Source organism: Lonchura striata, chromosome 9 (assembly GCF_050655825.1).
Source record: "Lonchura striata isolate lonStrDom1 chromosome 9, ASM5065582v1, whole genome shotgun sequence".
Taxonomy (NCBI): domain Eukaryota; kingdom Metazoa; phylum Chordata; class Aves; order Passeriformes; family Estrildidae; genus Lonchura; species Lonchura striata.
In genome coordinates, this window is record NC_140711.1 from 27,512,214 (window position 1) to 27,533,829 (window position 21,616).

General features: G+C 42.2%; 1 protein-coding gene across 14 annotated transcripts in view; it reads left to right on the plus strand.

Annotated features, from left to right (window-relative positions):
* Position 1: 1 nt before the first annotated feature.
* PHC3 (polyhomeotic homolog 3) overlaps positions 2 to 21,616 on the plus strand; it is a 30,908-nt gene continuing 9,293 nt past the window's right edge. The window contains exons 1-15 of one of the 14 annotated variants that reach the window (XR_014957410.1): positions 2 to 216; positions 6,284 to 6,431; positions 7,177 to 7,335; positions 8,734 to 8,811; positions 10,324 to 10,482; positions 10,951 to 11,049; positions 12,160 to 12,394; positions 13,798 to 14,672; positions 16,100 to 16,250; positions 16,561 to 16,814; positions 17,509 to 17,665; positions 18,928 to 19,042; positions 19,753 to 19,903; positions 19,988 to 20,219; positions 20,379 to 20,479. Coding sequence is in view for 13 of the 14 variants with exons in the window: in XM_085588013.1 (XP_085444139.1) it covers positions 128 to 216; positions 6,284 to 6,431; positions 7,177 to 7,335; positions 8,734 to 8,811; positions 10,324 to 10,482; positions 10,951 to 11,049; positions 12,160 to 12,394; positions 13,798 to 14,672; positions 16,100 to 16,250; positions 16,561 to 16,814; positions 17,509 to 17,665; positions 18,928 to 19,042; positions 19,753 to 19,903; positions 19,988 to 20,219 (2,902 nt within the window). In the remaining variant the exon portion in view is untranslated. Of the gene's footprint in view, positions 217 to 3,257; positions 3,360 to 6,283; positions 6,432 to 7,176; positions 7,336 to 8,733; positions 8,812 to 10,323; positions 10,483 to 10,950; positions 11,050 to 12,159; positions 12,395 to 13,797; positions 14,673 to 16,099; positions 16,251 to 16,560; positions 16,815 to 17,508; positions 17,666 to 18,927; positions 19,043 to 19,752; positions 19,904 to 19,987; positions 20,220 to 20,378; positions 20,480 to 21,616 lie in introns of those variants that run through there. The other 13 variants (XM_085588013.1, XM_085588014.1, XM_085588023.1 and 10 more) reach the window with 13 other exon arrangements.

The following is a 21,616-nucleotide window of genomic DNA, read 5'->3' on the forward strand; positions in this document are numbered from 1 at the left end:
CGGCGCGGGAGGGCAGCGCAGGATTTCCCCCGGCGGGGCGGAGCAGCCGCCCCGAGAGCGGCCGGGCGGCAGCTCCGCCGCCCCGGGATGCGGGTGGCAGTCCCGGGCGTGTCCCCCTGCGCTCTACATGGGCTCTCTCCGGCGGGACTCCGCACCTGTGGAGCGGGATGCTCCACGCCGCATCGGAGGGGGGGCAGCGGCGCCGGCGGCACCCAGGTAACCGGCAGCCCCGTAGCGGAGCCGCCGCAGCGGCCGCTCCCGGTCAGGCGGGTGTGAGAGCGCACGCAGGTCCCTCCGCTCCCGCGGCCCCGTCGGGAACGGGGGCGACACCGCGGCGTGCGTCACTCCCGCACCCACAGTTGGTACGGCCCAGCGCGGAGCATGGCGGGCGCGAAGCGTGGCGCCGGCGCGGCGGGAGCGGAGCGGGGTCCGGGCTGAGGGACGCCTCAGCCGCGCGTGGCTGCCGCGATAGGGAACCAAGGAGGAAAACGTCCCGATGGGGCTGATCCCCTGCAGCGTGGGCAGCAGGGGATTCTCCAGCTCATCCTGAGCGCCTGCAGTGCTGCGGCCCTGCTCTGAGGTCTGGTCCATCCACAGAAGGACGTGTTGGTGCTGGAGCGAGTCCAGAGGAGGCAGAGGAGAGGGCCCAGGAATCGGAGCGTCTCTGCTCCGGAGACCGGCTGAGAGGTTGTTCAGCCGAGAGGCAGCAAGGCTCCAGCGAAACCTTAGAGCCCCCTCCAGTGCCTAAAGGTATCTCCAAGAGAGCCGGCGAGGGACTTGGATAAAGGCGTGGAGTGACAGGTCAAGAAAGAATGGCTTTAAATTTAAAGAGAGAACAGTTAGGGAGAAATTCTTCCCTGTAACGGTGATGAGGCCCTGACACACCTTACCCAGAGAGGCTGTGGCTGCCCCATGCCTGAGGTGTCCCAGACTCACCAGGTCGGATGGGACTTGGAGCAGCCTGGCAGAGTGGAAGGTGCCCCTGCCTATGGCAGGGGGTTGGAAGTGAATGGCATCTGTAGCCCTTCCAACCCCAGCCATTCTGCAATTGTCCTTGTTCTGAGGCTGAAAGAACCAGAGATGCCCATACTGGTAGTTCTTAGGAAGCAGATGCTGTCCACCCATGGACCAGGTTCTGCACCTGAGCTGTTTCGTAAACCGAACCCATCCCAGCATTAGGAAAACCAGCACCAGACACATCTAACTATGTGCCTTGGCAATCTGTTCACACCGTGACTCCTCCACTGTTGTGGTCGCTGCCAACCCAATATGGGAGGTGACAGAAAATTCAGGATTTTAGCACAAATCCATGGCAAAAGCAGCACACTGCCCTTTAGCAGCCAGCACAGAGCTGAGGGGCAACAGAAGCTGTTCAGAGGCAATGGCAATGCATTCCTTACAAAGACTGCTGACCAAAGGGTTTTCCGTGGGAATTCTGAAGACTTCCTGCAATGTGCACTGCCCACAATGAGTTAATTTCAGGCGAAGCCTTTTATCAAATGGCTGAGATATTTTTAAAGAAAATAACATGAAGGATGTGTTTCAACTAGGGATGTAGCAGGGTGGTTAAAAAAAGGTATTTTATTAAAGCTACAAATTATAATCCACCTTATCACTGCAAGCAGTATTTGCTCTCAGCTTTGCCTTTTTAACATCAATAGCTTTTTTGACAACACACATATGCTGCCCAGGACTTCCTGAACAGATTCATCTTTGAAAATAAGAACCTTTGGTTTTTTTTCAGTTCTGGTAAAACAATTCCTTTTCCCCACTGCCTCCTCCAGTCAGCATCACATCTGGGTGTTTGTATTGGAGCATCATGGAGTGCAGCTTTTTGTTACATGAGGTCTGCACTTTCCAATCAACACACTTAGTTCTTCCTCCTGATTGTGATACAACAACTTAAAGCTTTATTTGCTGTTTACTTTGATTGTGGTTACAAAGTACCAATTTTTTGCCATGCTACCCGACTCTCCTACAGTGGTTGGCGTCTTTTTAAGTCAGAAACAAGTTATTTGCTCCACCAGCATCCACAGTCTTAGATCCCCTTTGTACAACAGGATCTACCATAGTGTATCTGAACTCACCCTTATATTGACCAAGACTTCTAAGATGTTTTCTTTTTCCTAGAGGATTTCAAGAGTATTTAAAAGTGGGTCATTTTCCCTACACCTTTATTTTTGACAAATGAAAATTCCCATTTTCTCCTGCTGAATTATGTCATATTTTATAGAAAGGAGCCATCCTCGTTAGACCTGTGGAATCGTCACCACTTGTCACAGGCATCTCACCTGTGCTCAGTGCAACTGTTTCACCTGTCAACAGTTTAAGCTCATCTCTAATGCTTTGGCAGGTATTTGAGTTTTGTTAGACACTTGCTGAGTCTCTTTTCTTTGCAAAGAACTTAGTTATCCCAACTAGCTGTTAGGTATCTGGCAATTTCCCCCCTCTTCTTAGAACCAAAGAATCATTTAGGCTGGAAAAGACCTCCAAGATCATTGAGTTCCAAATTTTGACCAATCCCCACCTCAACCAGAACAGAGCACTGAATATCACGTCCAGTTGTTCCTTGAACACCTCCAGGGATGGGGACTCCACCACCTCTCTGTGTAGTCTCCATCAAATGGCCTTCCATTCCAAATGGAATTCCAAAAGTCCATTATAGGATTCCCCATTGTGGCCCCCACATCCCTGACCCTTCCATGGGGATCCCCCAGCCTGGCTTCTGTGGTGGATGCCCTAAGAAACGTCAGGATCATCAAGTCCAACTTTTAGCCCTCCACAGAACATGTCCGAGAGCCACGCCATGTGCCTGGATGCATTGTCCAGACACTCTGAACTCTCAGGTGTGGGAGTCACAGAAGATTTAGCCTGAAGGCACTTCCCAAAGTCAGCCAAATACAGGCTTCCTGTACTTACAGTACAAAGATTTGTATGTATCAGGTGCTAAAACAAGGCACGATGCAAGAGAGGTCATTAACTCATATTCACACAGTGCTTTGAGCTGGTGAGTGGCAGCCAGCAGAGCCTCAGAAAGGAAAGCCGAGATGCTCACGCCGTGATTAGTATGGACGCACTGCAGACAGTGTCTGAGCAACAGCTGCTAAATGTTGGAGTCTCTTGAAGGAGGTTCCGTTTCGCTGCACGCAGAAGGTTATTTGGGCTGAAAACACCGCACATTCCAACGCCCCGGCCCCGCCGCCGCTCTCCCTCAGCCCCGGCCCCTCACCAACATGGCGGCGGGCCCCGTCACGTGCGCGGCGGCGGCCGCGCCCCGCGCGCGCGCGGCACCTCCCCCGTGAGGGAGGCGAGAAAATGGCGGCGGCGGCGGCGGCGGCGCCCTGAGCGGCGCGTCCCAGGCGAGTGTCCCCGCGGGGCGCGCGGAGCGCGGGCAGCGGCCGCCGCGGGGCCCCGGCCGGGCCGCGGGGGCGGGGAAGCCGCGCCCTGACCGCGCCCCGCCGCCGGCCCCTCCCGCCCGCCCGCCTTTGCTCTCCTGAGGGGGCGGTGGCGGGGCCGGGCTGGGCGAGGCGGGGGTGAGGGTGGGGCAGCCCGGCCGGGGCGGGCGGGGGGCGGCCGGCGAGGGGCGAGCGGGGCCCCTCAGCGCGGGCCCGGTGCTCCGCGTGCCGTGGGGGGTATTCCCGCAGAGCACACCTTGGTTGTTATCATTATTTCTTATTTATTATTATTTCTGACCTCTCTCTCAAATACCGGAATGCCTGTAGGGGTTAGGCTTGGAAGAAATTTTTATTTAGTTTGGGTGGTTTTTTTTGTTTGTTTGGGTTTTTTTTTGGTTTTTTTTTGTTTTTTTTTTTTTTTGTGGTTTGGAGTTGCAGGGAGAGGTTGTGAATTGAAAAAAAAAAAAAAAAAAAAAAAGAATAAGCCATGTGGTTGTGGATGGTTGTGGTTATGGGCTGTCAGCAGGGTTTGTTAGTTATTACCATGGCATTCACCAAAACTTTCCAAAACATGAATAATGACATTCTTATGTCCACTGTAAGGGTAGTTTGTTAATTGGTATAGAACATCAGGGTTTTTTTTTTTTACTTCATGTTGTTGCTTTGACCAAGAAAAATATAAAGAAACAAAACTTTGGAATATTTACCTTATGCACAATGTAACTTGAAGTTATGTGGTGTCTTGTACTGTTACTGCTTGAATAAATACGTATTTTCAATAGAGATTTCTGCTGTGCTTTGTATTTTGGGCTCACTTAAATGTGTAGTGGTTGTTTCAAATCAGTGTGTTTTCTAAAACTTACTTGGCGTTATGGAGATTGGTTTGAATTAACATTGTTCAGGGAGCATCATTGCAAGATCTTCATTAAACAAATTTAATTTTCTTACAAGGTAGCATCTGATGCCTGCACAAGGTGCGGTGTCAGAGGAGAGATGGAGATGATGAGCAAAAATTCAGGAGCTCCTTACTGTACATCCTTTTTTCATTGTATGTCCTCTGTGAGAACAACCTGAGCAATGACAATACTATTTTTGAAATAATTTTGAGCAAAAGGATTAACAGCTGTCATGGAGTAAACTTGTGATGGATTAGTTATTAAGTGGGATATGTTACACATCTCGCTTATAACACACCAAAACTGTGGCTGAGAATTAAGGAAATGAGGCATGTATCAAGCTAATTTAACTGGTTGTATAATTCTGCAAAAACTAGCTAGACAAGTTATAAGTTGTAAGTATTTTGAGGTGCTTTTAATGTCCACTGAAGGAGACAGGATTTTTTAAAGATACTTTTCATTATGTGAAAGTAATGTAAAGTGGTTTGAGAAATGATGCTGGGTTTATTGCAGTTGGAGTGGGAACCCAATTGTTAACTTGTGCCCCGATGTAGGTATACAAGTGGCATCAGTAATGCACAACAGACCTGCATTTTTAACAACAAATCGTATTTTTTCTTCAGTTCTGGTAGCAGGGATCTCTGCGTTCAAAGCGTCTTTGATTGCCAGAAATTTTCTTTCATGACAAAGTCCATGCAAGTGTCCAATACAAGAGTAGGCAAGAGGTCTTTAGAGGACCATGTGGGTGTTAGAGTTGAGCTGTTGCAGGTCTCCAGGAACTGCAGCACTATGTGCAGCCCTCTGCTTGCAGAGCAGTCGTGTTTTGGGAGGTGAGGGTGGCAGCCTGGCAGTGTCCTGCTCTGCTTCCAGCTGTGTGAGTTGAACTCCTGATTATATTCCCATTTGATGCAGCGTCCAATGGACGGTTTGTTAAGAACTTGGCAAAGCTGCTTTTTTTCTAATACATTGCAGCTCTCTCTGATTATTTCTCTGAGCCCCTCTTTATGGTAAGAAACACATCTTCACAACCCTCCCTTTTTTTGGCATCCTTTGGAGAGCAATAAACAGCTACTATGTGATTTCCTTTTAATCATAATACAAAGACTGAAAAAGAAACTGCAGTAAACACCCCCATAACATACATTGAGTTTTGTGATTAATTTCAGTTATAAAGATGACATTTTGTGCTCTGCAACAGAGGGAAGCCACATTAGACTGGGGAGGATCATTTGAGGTGCTTAAACAGGTAGTTTTTAATTTGGTTCTTGCTGTATTGTGTGAGCTACTGCTGTTAAAAGGATTTTTTCCTGTATCCTTTCCCTGTCTCTCCAAACAGAGCATTTCACTGGTAATTTTGGCCAACAGCAGGTTTTGCTCAGTGTCCAGGGTCAGCCAGCATTTTCAGTCCTGGGCTGGTGGGGGTGAGGAAGGTGCTACTGGTTCTGTGTAGTTGGCTGGAAATCTTGAATGTATTCCTAAATTAGTTCTTTATTGCTACTTATCATGGATCTTAGAAGATTATCACTACATCTCTCAAGAGATTGCATCAATTAATAGCAAATTCTACAAACTAAGATTACAGAATCACAAAATAAGGACGTTGGAAGAGACCTCTAAGATCAGCCAGTTCAACCTATGCCCTAGCACCTCGACTAGACTATAGCACCATTAGTTATTAAGCAGGAATTCTATAGGCTTGGTGAGCCCCTGTGGAGGTTGCCCACAGAGGTTATGGCTGCCCCATCTCTGCCAGTGTTCAAGGCTAGGTTGGATGGGGCTTGAAACAATCTGGTGTATTTAAAGGTGACCCTGCCACGGCAGTGGGTGGGACAAGATGCTCTTTAAGGTCCCTCCAACCCAAACCATTCCATGATTCTGTGTAACTTATCTTTTGAAAATCGTCCATTTTTCTGTCTCAGCAAAATATTCTTTTGCATTAAAATCAGATGTTCTGGCCTTGCTTGTGAACCGCTTCTGTGTCACTCCTGCCAGGCTGGACAAACGCTGCACAGCTATGGAGAATGAACCCAACACAACGACATGTTCTGCACCCACCACGACCGTCACCAGCACCTCCACTTCCCGCACGCCGCTGCCGCAGATCTCCGTCTACAGCGGCTCTGACAGACATGCTGTCCAGGTACTGGGCTCTGGGGCTTCCTCCTGTCCTGCACAGAGCTCTGAGCACAGGCATTGTGCAGTACTTCACACAGCATTCACTTTCCATTCTTCAGTGCTGTTGTCTTTCTCAATAGCTGCCTTGCTGGTTTTCAGGAGGTGTTTACTGGATGGTCTCAGAGCACTTAAGGATAGTTCAGGGTAGGCCTGTATCCCAAATAAGAGAGGGGGAAATGCTGTGATAGGAAGTTTGGTTTGTTCACCATTTGCTGAAGGTGCAGATTATTAACATACACTTTTGCAAAATGCAGCTTTTTGTTTGACCAACTTTGACTAGAGGGATCCTAAGTATTTGTGTGGGTAGGTCCTGCTTGGGATCCAGCCCCCTCTTGCTGTTCTTTAAATTAGGTCTCCTTGAACTCTGTACACGCCATTCTGTTGTGTTTGATAATTGGGTTTCTCACACACTACTCTGATCTCTCAAAAAGCAGAAGATGATGTAGGATGTGTTGACAAGCAGCTGAGAGTCTGAGATGATGTGTTGGGGATGATACTGTATTGTCAGGCTGTCCTTGAGAATGTGAATATATTGATGTTGACAATACTCTGTCACTTGGTCAAGAACAGTGAGGGGGCAAGTTCAGTATGACATAATTGGTGTGAAAAAATTTATTTGGCTTTATTTCCTCATAAAGGTAAATTTAAATAACATGTCAGCATGGTGCGTGCTTTGTAATTGTAATTAATTACCTACTGATTCATCACAGGTTATTCAGCAGGCCTTGCATCGTCCTCCTAGCTCAGCTGCTCAGTACCTCCAGCAGATGTATGCAGCCCAACAGCAGCATTTAATGCTGCAGACTGCTGCTCTGCAGCAGCAGCACTTAAGCAGTACCCAATTTCAGAGTCTGGCAACTGTTCCACAGGTGAGAGTGAAGATTGCTGAAAAAGAATCATGAATTGTCCAGAGCAGGGCTACAGTCATTGTCAAATGTAATAACAGCTTAAGTGCCTGAGCTTAATGCCTCATGATAATTCACTGTTATATTTTAATGATGTTGTTGTTTTAAATTGTATCATCCTCCAAACTGTTTGGAGGATTTTGTTCAGTGGTATAGATGCTCCAGTAGGCAACCATTCCATGCTTTATTGCATACATTATAATGCATCATGTAAACCATCAAGCAGTAATAAAATTAATATTAAAAGTAGACAGCTTCAATCTTCATCCCATGATTTTCTCTAAAAGTTGGTGGGAGAAGCAATGAATGGCATTGTATCTTAGTGAAATAAAAAATAATAAACATCTGGCATCTTAGTGTGTTTTGCCTCACATCTGGCTGCATTATAAGTAATGGCAAATTAGATTTTAACCCTGAGTGTGAAAATGTAGGAGGTAAATGACATTTCATATCTGAAACACAGCTTTTAACATCAGTGATCACTGGAGGAGACCCATTTTGAATTAAATCAGTGGCAAGATTTCCTTTGACCTCAGTTTGCCTTGGATTGAGAATACGATCTTGCAGAGAGAGGTGGTTGTTAATGATTTTACACAGGGAAATGTTAAATGGCATTATGGACCTCAGGGATATGGCTGTTTGGTGTCAGAACTGACTCATTTTTGCTCCTGGCTTTTTCTTCTATACCTTTTTTTATTAGATTGTGGTAATATTTCTGTGGTAATTTTTTTTTTGTTGTGATGGATTTCTATGTGGATATACAGTAACTGAAACAGAGCAAAGAAAATCAGGTTGGGAAAGGCTGAGAAGTTTTGGTTCTGTTTATACAGAAGCCTAAATCACTGTCCCTGATATTAATCTTAAGGGCTGGAATAGCATCCTGTGACACACACTTTATGTGCATACATAAGTTACCATTCCAGAATATGAGGCTGCTCTGTACAGCATTTATATATTTTTAGAAGGTTCTAATCACAAGAAAATTATTACATGAGTTTTAATAATGACAGTTTTTTATGATACTGCATTTTAAGTTCTGAGCACCATAGGTGGTGAGGTGATCTCTTAGCTCCATCATTAGCAGTTTGGAAGACTTTACCTCTGATCATTTTTCTTCAGGTCTTGATCTGAAAGAATTACATGCCTGAAATTTGGTAGGACTTCAAGGAACTTAGCAACTTGCAGATAGTATTCCATAGTGCAGAGTGCACTTTGCTGAAAACTATTTCCACTGAGTAACGCTCTGTTAGCTCAGAGAAAGGTAAAGGTAGAGAGAGCTGTTTCTGATGGTTTGTGCAATAAAATGAACATCACTTAAGCACTTTCTGATTTCACTATTTGACACATATTCTTGCTATTTAGGCAAGCCTGTCAGGTGGGAGGCAATGTACTTCCCCCACTGGGAGTGTCACTCAGCAGTCAAGCATGTCGCAGACCTCGGTACGTAACTGCACCAAGCCCTCCCTCCATTCCCAACCCTGCTTGGTTGTTATATGGCTACAGGGAAAACCAGAAAATATTAACAGCATTTCAGTTTGTATTGTTAAAATTAATACTGCAGACACAGTGAGCAGTATGATGACTCTGTACTAAGTTCTGGATGCCGTCTGTGATTGTTGGTGGCCAGTGTTGGCTTCCCAATTCCCAGACCCCTCTTGATGCTTTGAGGGGCAGCTGCTCACTCCACAAGCACCAGTGGCTGTTCAAACTCCTGCAGAAATCACTCCCTGAGCTCTCATCTCTACATGATTTCTTACTGGATTTTCTACCTTAGTTTCTTTATTCAGGGCACTACTGTAGGTGAAAATCATAACTGTGTATCAGGGATTAAATAGCACAAAATCTAAAGAATCCAAGTCAATGCTCACATATTTATGAAACTGATTAAATGTTTATAGCATTCATTCTTTTATTGATTATCATCTTTTATCATTCATCTTTTTTGCAGTTTCACTTCCCATATGCTAGGCATGTGCTCCGATTTCAGTTATGAGCAGCTCTATGTTCAGTTCATGCTGTATTTCTTTAAGTGCCATTGTCAGACATGCACAGTATCTTCTGTACAGTTTTACAGCTGTCTGAAGTAGGATTTGTTAGTCCTACAGACATCCTGCTTATTAATCGTACCCTCAAGCTGTTCATGACTCCAGTGCATAGCTTCAGTGATTTAACTGTGTATTTTTTTAAGCTCTCATAGCTTGGCTTGGCTTACAGTTGTTAAAAGTAAAAGCATTTATTCATTAAATTTCAGAGGGAAATTCTATTAAGATGTCTGATGTTAAACTAACAAAATAATTGGGCTGGGGTTTTTCAAGGAAATCCTTTAAGTAAGTGATGAAAAAGAGCTGGGCACTTAACTCTGTTAGACTGATTAGAGAGAAAAAAAGAAAAAGCAAAGACACAACAGCTTCTTTTTTAAAGAAGATGCTAAAGAGTGGTTCTTGAGCATTTAATGTGAAATTGGAAAAGTTCTTGGTCTTCAGTAGTTTTTCAGTGTGTGTATGTGAAATGAGGATTGAAAATCTGTAAGTAGTGGCACAAAGAAGCGTCCTGATCAGGTTGCATAGTAGATGATACCAGTCAAGGCAGTTAATATAAACATTTAAAGGTCTTAAATTTAAACTTCAGGTGTTTCTTCTTAAAATATTGAAATCTCATTCTACATATTCAGTAAATGTTTATTTCTATGAGACATATTTTTCAGACTTCATATCATTGTTTATACTTGTAACTGCTTATATTAGTTACTGCAAAGTGGTTGCTTGCAGTTTAAGAATAAAAATGTACAATCTTGCCAGAATCCAATTTTGTGATGATTGGCTCAATATATTTTTGATATCTTCACAGTCCAGAGATTCCAACTGCCCCTGCCATTTTTGTCAAGGGCTTTCTGGCTTTAGACCCTAGGGTGATGGAATTTCCATGACAGAAGCAATGTTTTTGTTTCCTTAGATTAACCTCTCCACCTCTCCTACACCTGCACAGATAATAAGCCGTTCTCAGACCTCCAACACCACCAGCAGCAGCATCACCCAACAGACGATGTTGCTGGGCAGCACCTCTCCCACCCTGAGTGCCAGCCAGGCTCAAATGTATCTACGAGCTCAGATGGTAAGTTTTGATTACAGTCCTTGCCAAGTTTGGCTCTGGTCTCTCCCTGTTGGAAGATCTAAGCTCTCTTTCTTGAATATAGTAGATATTGGGCTGCTCTGTTGTCTTTTTTTTTCCTCACTAATTTGTAGTATTGAAGGGAAAGTCTTCTTATGTGCTTGTATGAAAGTTCATAGCTGTGTTTTTCTACCTCAAAGATTTTTCTCAACTTGCAGAACCAATATAATATTTGTTTACATTATTCTCTTTTGTTTTCTTTGTTTCTATTCTCTATAATTTTCTTTGTTTACTAAAATTACCATAATAAATAGTTCTTTAAATAAATTAATCTAAAAGTAAAAAAGTAAATCTTAGAAGCTGTGCATCAATATGTGTACATATGGTATCTCTTTAAGATACTGCATTTCTTTCACAGATAGTAAAAATTTTCAGTCTGTTACCATGTATTTTTTTTTTCTTGGTTAACAGCTTATTTTTACTCCTGCGACCACTGTGGCTGCTGTCCAGTCTGACATTCCTGTTGTCTCCTCATCCTCCTCATCTTCCTGTCAGTCTGCAGCTACTCAGGTGAGCTTGTCTAAACTTATTGAAGGTCTGCCCTGTTGAGTAGGACAAAAATGAAAAGTAAGGAAATGTTGTGCTTTGGTTTTTCTTGCTTTACTGTCACCCCAGACCAGAAAGCAGATGAGCCTGCTGGGGTGGCTCTGCCAAACTCCAGCTGAGTCACCTTACCTGTGAAGGTGTGCTGAAGGATTTGTCCTCACTGGGGCAGGATGGCAGTAAATGCATTCTGCGTTCCAGTGAGGAAGCAAGCACAGTTGTATGGGTTTGAATGTGCCCTGTGGTGACACACAGAGCAGTGAGAAGTGAAATGTAAACTGCCTGCTCATTACACAGTACTAACTGTTGAGTGTGTATAGTATTATGTAATCAAAATAGGGAATGGTGATAATAATTAGTCCTCTTTTTCATGTAAAAAACGATGTAAATTAGTGCTACAAGGGTAGGCATTATCCTTGAAAATGAAATTTTCATTAGGATTGGAGATCTGGGGTAGTTATGTGCAGAATCTGGGTGTGCTAACAGACTTCAGTGAAAATGATCCTTGACTGACGTATATTTCAGAAAACAAACCTTTTGTTTCATGTTATACTGGTGGTGTCATGATGAGAAGGGAGGTTAATATTGGTTAATTTGGAGGTTCATATAGAAACAAAGGTCTCAGTTTTGTTAGGCTATAGATAATAGAGAAGACTCTGGTCCCAGTGACCACCCAAGGCTCTGGTTTATAGTGGTGTCTCACAAACCACTGCACTTCTGCAGTGTCTGTAAAAGTAAAATTGCCTTTGCTTAAGATGTCTTGTGTCACTTACTTTGAAGGCACAATAAAAGAGAAAAATAAAAGTTTTAATTCAAATTAATTAACAATTTTCACTTCTTTTAAAAATCCAATAAGGGAAAAAAGACTTCTGTATTTATCACTAAAGTAATAAAGATTTCTATCCTTCTCTAAATGTTATGGCTTTAAAGATACTTTGATATGCAGATTTTTAGCTTCTTGTAATCACATGGGATGAGAAGCATTACAAAATGTAATTTTTTTCGCTGTTTTTGTCTGATGTGTATCATAAGCTATTTATAGAGTTTGAGTCTTTTCATGTTTTGCCCATTTCCCAGGTTCAGAACTTGACGTTGCGCAGTCAGAAGCTGGGTGTGTTGTCAAGTTCACAGAATGGCCCACCAAAGAGCAGCAGTCAAACTCAGTCCCTGTGCCCCAGCAAGGCTGTCAGCAGCTCCAAGGGCAGCCAGCCCGAGCCCTCGGAAAGCAATAGGAAAGGCGAGAGCCCCGCCGCCGAGTGCCGGAGCACGCCGGCCACACGGACATCCAGCATCCACCACTTAATCACACCAGGTGGGACCAATGTGGAGCTACAGGAAACTGACTGTAGATCACAGTTCTGTCACGGTTCAGTGTTATTCCACATGAACAGAGTGCAGATTTTATTAGTAAATTCACTTACTTGGTGGTCTTAGATGTTGCGTGGGATTTTGATTAAGCAGAAGCAGGAGTGTTCTTAAATCACAATAGATGCACAATATATCAACTGCAATTTGCTGTAGAGTCACAGCACAAATGCTTCTCATTCCTAGTCTCTCTCTGTATATTCATTCTTGGGACATGCCATCCCATCTCTAGGCAGCAAAATGTGGGCTGAAACCACCTCAAGCCTCTTGCTCCCATCTAAATAAATTTTAATTGTGGTTTGTTTCTTTTTTCTCTGTTGTGTGTGTCATGAGAATGTTCTTATATCGAGTGCTTTTATAAACCCATAGGTAACAGTGCTAAAATTTTAGTATTTTCTATCAAGATAAATCAAAATAACCCGTACTTGGTTAGAGAGGCACTTACACTGCATGCATTGTACTTGCATCTTAGCTTTCTTATTTTGAAAAAGTGATGGTAGTCTAGACAATTGGTCTGAATTCTGTGGAATGTAGCTTGGCTCAATGGCAGCTTTTAGAGAAAGAGGGGGACATGGAGGCAGACATTCTGGAGGTATTGAACTCTAGTGCTCTCAGAACTCACATTGGTAGGAAAAAAAACCCTCATATTTAGTAGCAGAACAAATCAAAAAAGCGACATAAATTTATTGTTTCTCAAGTGGACAAAACAAAGCAAGAAGAGGTTTGCATGTGGAGGAAAATATGTGTGCTGTAAGAAATGGCTGGTGAGTCACTGGTTCACTTAAAGGTGATGATTTCTCTAGAAGCTGCACTATTTTTAGGTTTGTGCCTCTCAGTTGCTGTGTTCAAGTTCAGGCAAATGCTTTCAATGGTAAATTTATACTAAACTCTTGGAATTTTATTAGTCTCTTAGCATAGTATTATCTGAAGTTTGACTTAACAGTTATCAGCAAATCCTGTTGTACTTATAATTTCTCGTCTGTTTCAAAGGAAAGGTTAAATCCATTTAAAGTTGTGTGCAATTCTTAAATAAGGCTGGATCACCAATAATCTTAGACCTAGCAGCAAAAAGATAAGTTTAGCTACTTCTTTATAGAAGGTACCTATATGTAAAAAGCATGGTCACATTCATTTGTTCATTGCTGCATTTTGCTTTGGAAATGGATATACTACCCTAATAAATTGTTCTTGTGTTCTGTGTGTTGTCAAAGAAGAGATTTTTAAACAAATATTTGAAGTGGTAAAGATATTGTGCTGATCTTTAAAGTGAGAATTTTTGAGGTATTTTACAATATTTTCAGAACTTGAAGAAATAAATACTAATTGTCACTTTTCCCCCTTCCCTCACAGCTTCATATTCTCCATTGCAACCTCATTCTCTAGTAAAACATCAGCAGATCCCACTTCATTCACCACCTCCAAAGATTTCCCATCATCAGCTGATCCTGCAGCAGCAGCATCAAGTCCAGCCGATTGCGCTTCAGACTCCTCCGGGCCAGGAGCCGCCTCCGTCCCAGCACTGTCTGCCCCTCCCCAGCCATGCGCTGCCTCCGGCTCCCAGCAGCGTCCCGTCCCACTGCTCCCCTATCCACGTCCATCCTCCGCCTCTCACGCTCTCTCCTACCCCGTCCCAGTCAGCTCAGCAGTCAGTGGTGGTGTCCCCTCCGCCGTCCCACTCCCCGAGTCAGTCACCCACCATAATTATTCACCCTCAAGCCCTTATCCAGTCCCAGGCCAGCTCCCTGGTGCCGGCGGCTCTGCAGCCCGAGCCGGCCGCTCCGCAGGCGGCTGCCGCCAGCCCCGTGCGGCCGCCGCAGCCGCTCAGCCTCCCGCAGCACCTGCCGCTCCCGCCCTCGCCCGCCGTGCACATCGGGGCCGTGGAGCCGCCCAGCTTGGTTTCCCCGGGCCAGCAGCTCGTGTCCTCCACGCCACACCAGCAGTATCCAGCCCTGCAATCCGCTCCCATCCCTCTAGCAGCTCCGCCTCAGCTCTCGGCATCCTCAACCCAGATTCAACCGCTGCCCTTGCAGTCTGTGCAGTCGTTACAAGTGCAGCCTGAAATTCTGTCCCAGGGCCAGGTTTTGGTTCAAAACACTTTGGTTTCTGAGGAAGAACTTCCTGCTGCAGAGGCTTTGGTCCAGCTGCCGTTTCAAACTCTTCCACCGCCACAGACGGTCGCAGTAAATCTGCAGGTGCAGCCGTCAGTTCCGATTGAAACTCCAGTGGTGAGTGGTAACATTGCATCCTTTATTCTTTCCCTGGGCTCCTCCAGAGCTGTGAGTCAGGCCCATTCACTTCAAAGCGATCTAAATCAGGTGCTAGACAGAGGTCAAGAAACCTGTTGATTACAGAACTGAGTTTTAAGAAAATAATAGACTTTTCCCGTCTGATTCATATTTTGGTTTGGGGTTTTTTTTGTAATGGATCATCAGTCAAGAATATCAACCAGGAATCACGAAAATGTAAATTTTACGTCTAAAAATCTTGTTTCTTAATGACATTACAATTTGTTTGAAGTTTAAAAAAGTAAGTTAATATATGACAGTGCTTACGTAAAGAATTTTGGTAAATGTGACGTAAGGACTGTAAACTTTCACCTCAATAAAAATAGACTTTGATTAGGAGAACAATCTGACTGGGTGGAAGGTGCATATCAGGTTATTAAGATGATTAATTTCTGGATTATTTATTTTGTACTAACATTAAAAATATCCTCTTCATAAAAGAATAGGGGAATTTTGATGGTGTTTCGGCAAATCCCATCACCACCATTTAATTTGGTTCAGAGTTTGTCTCAGATGTCTGCAGTTTGTAATTGAAGATTTTGCCTTCAATCACTGGATTAAAATTGTGTACAGGAAAATAAAATATGCAAATAAGACTGGCATTTAAGATGGCATTGCTGGGCTTTAATAGTAAAATGCTAATGAGATTAAGATGAGCAAAAGAATCAGCAGCTCTTGTAGGCTTTTTTGAGGCTATCAAGAGGTTAAGGAAGGAGGTGTGCTCTTAATTTTCAATTTATTTTAAGAGAGTAATAACCTCAACTCTGGTATTCCATGGAGAAAATTGGGCAAAAGAGTAGGCGCCAGGTTTGCTTTTGACAGGGTGGTGTTTTACATTTTAATCTGCTAAACTGACTATCAGGAATTTATGTAAGTTTTTTTCAATACTTTTGAGGGAAAGACCTTAAAATCTCTTACAACCTCTAATGCTTGATAGCCTTGGTGTGCTCTTCTGAAATACTCAGCTTGATTACACTTCTGTATAAGATAGAACAATTTGCAGACTGGTCATTAAACTTGCATTTTGCAGATGCATTTAAATAACATCAAATGTATGTGTAAATAAAAATTAGCAGTAAAATATACACATAAGATACTTAAAAAGTCAAGTTCTCTGCTCTGTATGATTGGAGAACTGTACTTCTTTATGTGTTGCTGTTTGTAACAAAATACTTTCATTTTACTGTCATAGATATTGTGATGTCCTCAGAGTTCATTGTTTGATATGCATTTTGGGAACTAGTATTTTATTAAAATATTAATATATTTGATCTGGTAATTTATTTTTAAAACTGTATTTATGCAACTCTTTTAAGGTGTTAAGATAGAATGGAAATCTCTCTAAAGCAATAGTTTGTTGGATGCAGATTTACCAAGTGGAGAATATGTGTGAAGAGGAGATGCCCGAGGACTCAGATTGTGTCCACATGGCAAGAACACCTACACCACCCACCTTGTCCCCACCAGCCATAACCTTGGGTAATGGAGAGGCTCTTAATTCAGAAGATCCTTTGTCAGGTGAGGACAAATGCCAAACTAAGATAGCTTTTGATTTTGTGATTTGTGTCAGTAATTAATGGCCAGCTATGTTTGTAGTTAGCAGGTACTGAGTAAAGGAAAATGTTTACATGAGGAGGGTGTGGAATAGTCTGTGAGATAAGCTATCTTATTTTAAAAGTGGAATCTACAAAGCCTAGGGAAGAGTCTGTGTTAGGGGTTGATGGGTGCAGAGATGAGTTTTGGGGATTTATCACCTCTTACTTCCTGATTCTGAGCCAGTGGTTGGACATAAGTGATAAAACATAACATATTTTGTTATTTCTTGCAGAACATGGGGGACTGCCTTCAGTGACATCATCAGTCAGTGCCTCAGTAATTAAATCTCCATCTGATCCTTCCCATGCCTCTATTCCACCACCACCTCTTTTGCTTCCAGCAGCAACGACAAGGAGCAGCAGCACATCCATGCCCAATAGCATTCCCAGCCTAGAAAATAAACCCCCACAGGCTATTGTTAAACCCCAGATCCTGACCCACGTCATCGAAGGCTTTGTGATTCAGGAGGGGTTGGAGCCATTTCCTGTAAGTCTAAAAGTTGCTAGGAATTTTTTACTAGTAATCTTTGAAATTAACTCACTGTAAGAATGATGTTATTTGTGGCTGCTTGATACTTAGATCTTGAGTTATGTTTCAGATGTTGGTTTTGACCACTGATTGGTGACTTGAGTCATAGGCTGTATCTGGAGATAACTACAGAGAGTGGGTTTAGGCTACCATTTGGAATAACTTTTTTATATTTGTCTACCTCCTAGATCCCTCTATTTAAGTGATGTCTTAATTTGAACCTCAGAGTTGAGTCTGTTAAAATTCTAAAATGCTACAATTTGTTGTTTCAAGCACTGGCAAGCTCTTAACTGGGCTGTGTGTAATTAGTACTGTGTCTGGTAAGAAGTACCATTGACAATTTCAAATCACAAACTGACAATTTAAAGCCTGTCTTTTTAATTTAGTATGTGTCTCATTTCCCATTCCTTCATTTCTGTAGATATAATGTGTTTCTCCCTTTGTTAAATATAATTGTAACCTGCAGAGCAGGAGCGAGTCTTAATTTGTTTGAGAAATAAGCTTTAGCACAATGTAATTACACTTCATTGATACAAAGTAGAAACTGATCACCTTCTCAGTTACAACTGTTAAGTCACAAATAGTGTTTTTAATTATTCACTGTTGTGAATAATGTTAATTACTCACTGTTGTTTTTCTTTTATTGCACTAGGTCAGTCGTTCATCTTTGCTGGTGGAACAGCCTGCAGAGAAGAGATTGCTGGTGGAGGGTCAGATCATGAGTGTGGTGTGTGTTGAATCAGACTTGCAGAACACAAAACATGCAGAAAATTCATCAGACACAGAGATAGAGGATATGATTGCAGAAGGTTTGTAGTTTTTGTTTAAATGCCCATTTCCCCCCTCCAGTTCTGTGTGCTATGAAATGGGAATCAAACTGTGGCCTGGCCCAGAAAAGACAAGTTATTCTGTGAGCACACAGAATAACTTGTATAAATTCATCTAAGATTTGAAAGTTCAGAATTTTTTAGCCACCCCTGGGTTTTCTTTCCTTATTGCACCAGAGCTGTTTTTGGTGAACTGCTTAAATTTAGTCTTAATGCAAGTGTTTCTTTCATTCTCTTAAAATAGTTCTAGTCCTTCCATATCAAAACTCTTTGCAGCAGTTATTTTGTCCATAATTTGTTTAATTAGATGTTAATTCAGTTTTCATTTCAGTATGAACACCATGCTGTTTCTCAGATTTCGGACAGCTTGTCTGTTTTGTGGAACTATCCAAACACTCATAGTTTTGGGTTTAGTTTTGGTTTAGCTCCTTACAGCTGGTGTTAGGTTTATGTAGAGTATTTGTAGCTACTCATTAGATGAGCTGGTAGGAAACATCCAACATGGAGACACGTCCACATCCACATCACGTGAGTAAGGGAAATTTTCTAATAGTAAATAAGGGTATGATTGTGTGTGTGGCAGAAACACCCTTCAAATACCCTTCTCAGTATTTCCAGCTCTTTGCTGCACTAGTGCATTTTGTAGATAAGGAAAAGGGTCATCTCACCTCACCAATAAGAGAAAAATGCTGTGTAACAATAAGCTGTAGATCAGCAGATGTCATAATACTTTTTTTTTGTTACATGCAGATTATCTTTTTCATAGATTGAATGTTATATATATTCAAGATTCAATGTTTTCTTCACTTTCACAAGTCCCTTTGGTTGTAGCAGCTGCTTCTTCAAAGTACTTTAAAAGGTTAATTCATTATGTCATTACAGGAGAGTTTGCATTTATACTATGGAAGGTCTGATTCTCATAATGAATTCTTTATAAGGAATGTAACCCTTCTTTTTTAATTGCTTGCTATGTTTGAGGGCAGACCTTCTCATGGATGGCTTGAAATGCAACAAAAAACTGATTAAGTTCATTGAATAACTTAATTGAAGGTTCATTAAGGTTCAGTCTGCTCAAGATCTTTTCTAGGCAGAATATACTTGCTTAGCTTTGCATAATTGTCTATTAATCAAAGTATTTAATTGAATGCATTAAATATTTGAAGATCTTTTGCCTGCTTGAGGTGAGAGATGTGAACATAATTTTGTGTCATTGAAACTGACTTTATTCGTCATTCCTTCTATAGAGGGACTGGAGGAAATTGAAAATGATCTTCTGAAGTGTGAATTTTGTGGAAAAATGGGATATCCCAATAAGTTTCTGCGATCAAAAAGATTCTGCTCCACATCCTGTGCCAAAAGGTAACTATGTAATTATTGTTTATCATTATCTGGTTAATGGTTTTAATCTCTCCTGGTTGAGAGAGCAAGAATTCACAGTCAACCTCTGAACACAAAATCTTCCATTATAACAACTGGAAAGTTGATGTTTAATGCCATAAGTTTTAGAAACGGGGAATAGTTTCCCATTTCTAGTTGCCACTTAGCTCTTTTTTGGCATCAGTGTGTCTGGGCATGACCTTTCTCATATGTCTGCTGTGTTCCCATTTAGATAGTGGGAATATATATTTTTGATTTGCTACTTCTTGGGACACCACCAGCAAAATAATCTCAAAGATATTTAGTCTTTTTATCTTAACATGGGATATTTGCCTCTATCCTCCTTTGACTGGGTATCAGCTAGGTAGAGAAAATGGAGCCAGAAAATATAATGTGATTTTAGGTTTTCAGTGGACATTTCAGAGCAGAACCATACTATGCAATAAAATGCAAAGGTATTTCTAAGAATGGGAAGGAGAGACATCTTCCAGGGGTAATCTGGATGTATTTGATCCCACAGTGAGATGAGGCTTTTGATGAAATAGCCTTTGAGATACCTTTCTCTTGTATTTCTGTGACAGCTGTTGTTGTAATTAAGCAGCATTTCTACAACACTGTAATTTTATGGTTACTTGATTGAATTCAGTCCAAAAAACTCCTAGTGCATTATTGAATATATCTTACTTCTTTAGGCACAGCCTTAGTTGCACTAAGAAATTTGGGCTGTTTCCATCAGACAAGACCAGTCGTTGGAATCGGAAGTCAGATAGCCAAAGTCTTGGGCGACGCGGGCGTCGGCCGAGTGGCCCTGAGGGGGCATCACGAGATCATTTTCTTAGACAGGTCTGTGGAATATTTGCTTAAAACTATGGCACTGCTTGGGGAATTGCAAATAAAGCCTAATACTGTAGTTACTACGTTTTCCAGCTTCCAATTACTTATCCATCTGCAGAAGAAGATCTGGCTCCTCATGAAGACGCTGTTCCCACGGCCATGACCACGCGGCTGCGGAGGCAGAGTGAGAGGGAGAGGGAGCGGGAGCTCCGGGAGCTGAGGATGCGGAAAATGCCAGAGAGCATCGACCTCCTACCCGTGGTGCAAACTGACCCCTCAGTATGGACTGTCGATGAAGTCTGGGCCTTTATACATTCTCTGCCTGGTATGGAAGGGGCAATAAATTGTTCTGTTGTTTTTAACAATGAAGTTCCTTGCTTTATAGCAGCACTGTGATAAGGAGGTGATGTAGTAACAGCAGCAGCAGTGTTAGCTGGTGATAGAGACTGGAATGTGATTTGTTTCCTCTTGCTTGTTCCTTCAGCACAAATCCCATGTTGATAGAACTAGTCCCACTTCTGCTGTTGCATCCCAGCTGATGGAGATTAGAGCTGTTCCTTCCTTCAGTCTGACTTCTCTCAAGAGGTCAGTAGAGAGATCAGACACACTTCCTCTGTGTTACACTGCTTTCTTCTCTTCCTTTCTCACTTCCTTCTTCTCTTTCTTCCTCCCTTGCTGATTATTCAGTAGAAAAAGCAAGAGCAGTGTTACTTCCCTTGATACAACTGAAAAGTTTGGAAGACCTCTCATGATACAAGTCATTAAAAAAGAATAAGCAAGTTTCTGCTATAAAGTTAAAATTTGTTTTGCGTAGCTTTGCTCAGAGATCTTCTGCCTAGAAACTCTGCATGCTGCTAGTATCAGTTTATTATCAGAAAAAATAATATGGTTTTTCCTTGTTCACAAACCTTTCTTTTAGATTAATATTCGCTGTTACCTTTATGTCATCTTCAGGTTATTTGGCATTTATCATTTCCTAACTATCTTAACCTTTAAAGCTTCACTCCCCACCTTTTCCCAAGGATTCCATTTTATCTGATCAGACACTGTAACCCCTACAGATAACAAGGCAGATCTCCACAGTTATCAGTCATACCAGAATTTTTGTTGCTTACCCATTAAAGCCCAAGCTGTGTTTGTTCCTAATTTTCTACTTTTTTTGGAATGCTATACCATTTTTTTGAGAATCCCATTAGAATGTTAACCTATAAGGAATATATCTTCACTGCTAAGTCATACACATGCATTTTTTAGACAGTCTTTTTTAGTAGTTCAGGAAAAGAATTGCGTAAGAGATGTTTAAAATTGGCAAAAGTTATCCTTGAAGTACCTTTCTTCTGATAGTTTATTGCAATTCAGTAACACTGCCTGCTTCTTGGAAACCTGCAGTGATGGCTGTAAAAACAAGCAAATCTCCATAGGTTTGGGATGTGGTTATTGCTCTTTCTGTACTTGAGTTGTGTTACGGAGTGTAGCTCTGTCACTGCTGTTTTCAGTTACTGTTGTATGAATTCAAGGCTCTAGTGAATTCAATAACTAATCCTAGGCTCTCAGTAAATGATAATTCCTGTGCTAGAGTAATTGAAGTGCCACATAAACACAATTCACTTGCAAGTATGAAACCAAAAATTTTATTCTTAAAATGTGGTTTCTGTTTTGGAGCCATTACTTTTACAATATTTCACCAGGTGCTGGATCTGGTTTAGTTTTTGTAATCGATAA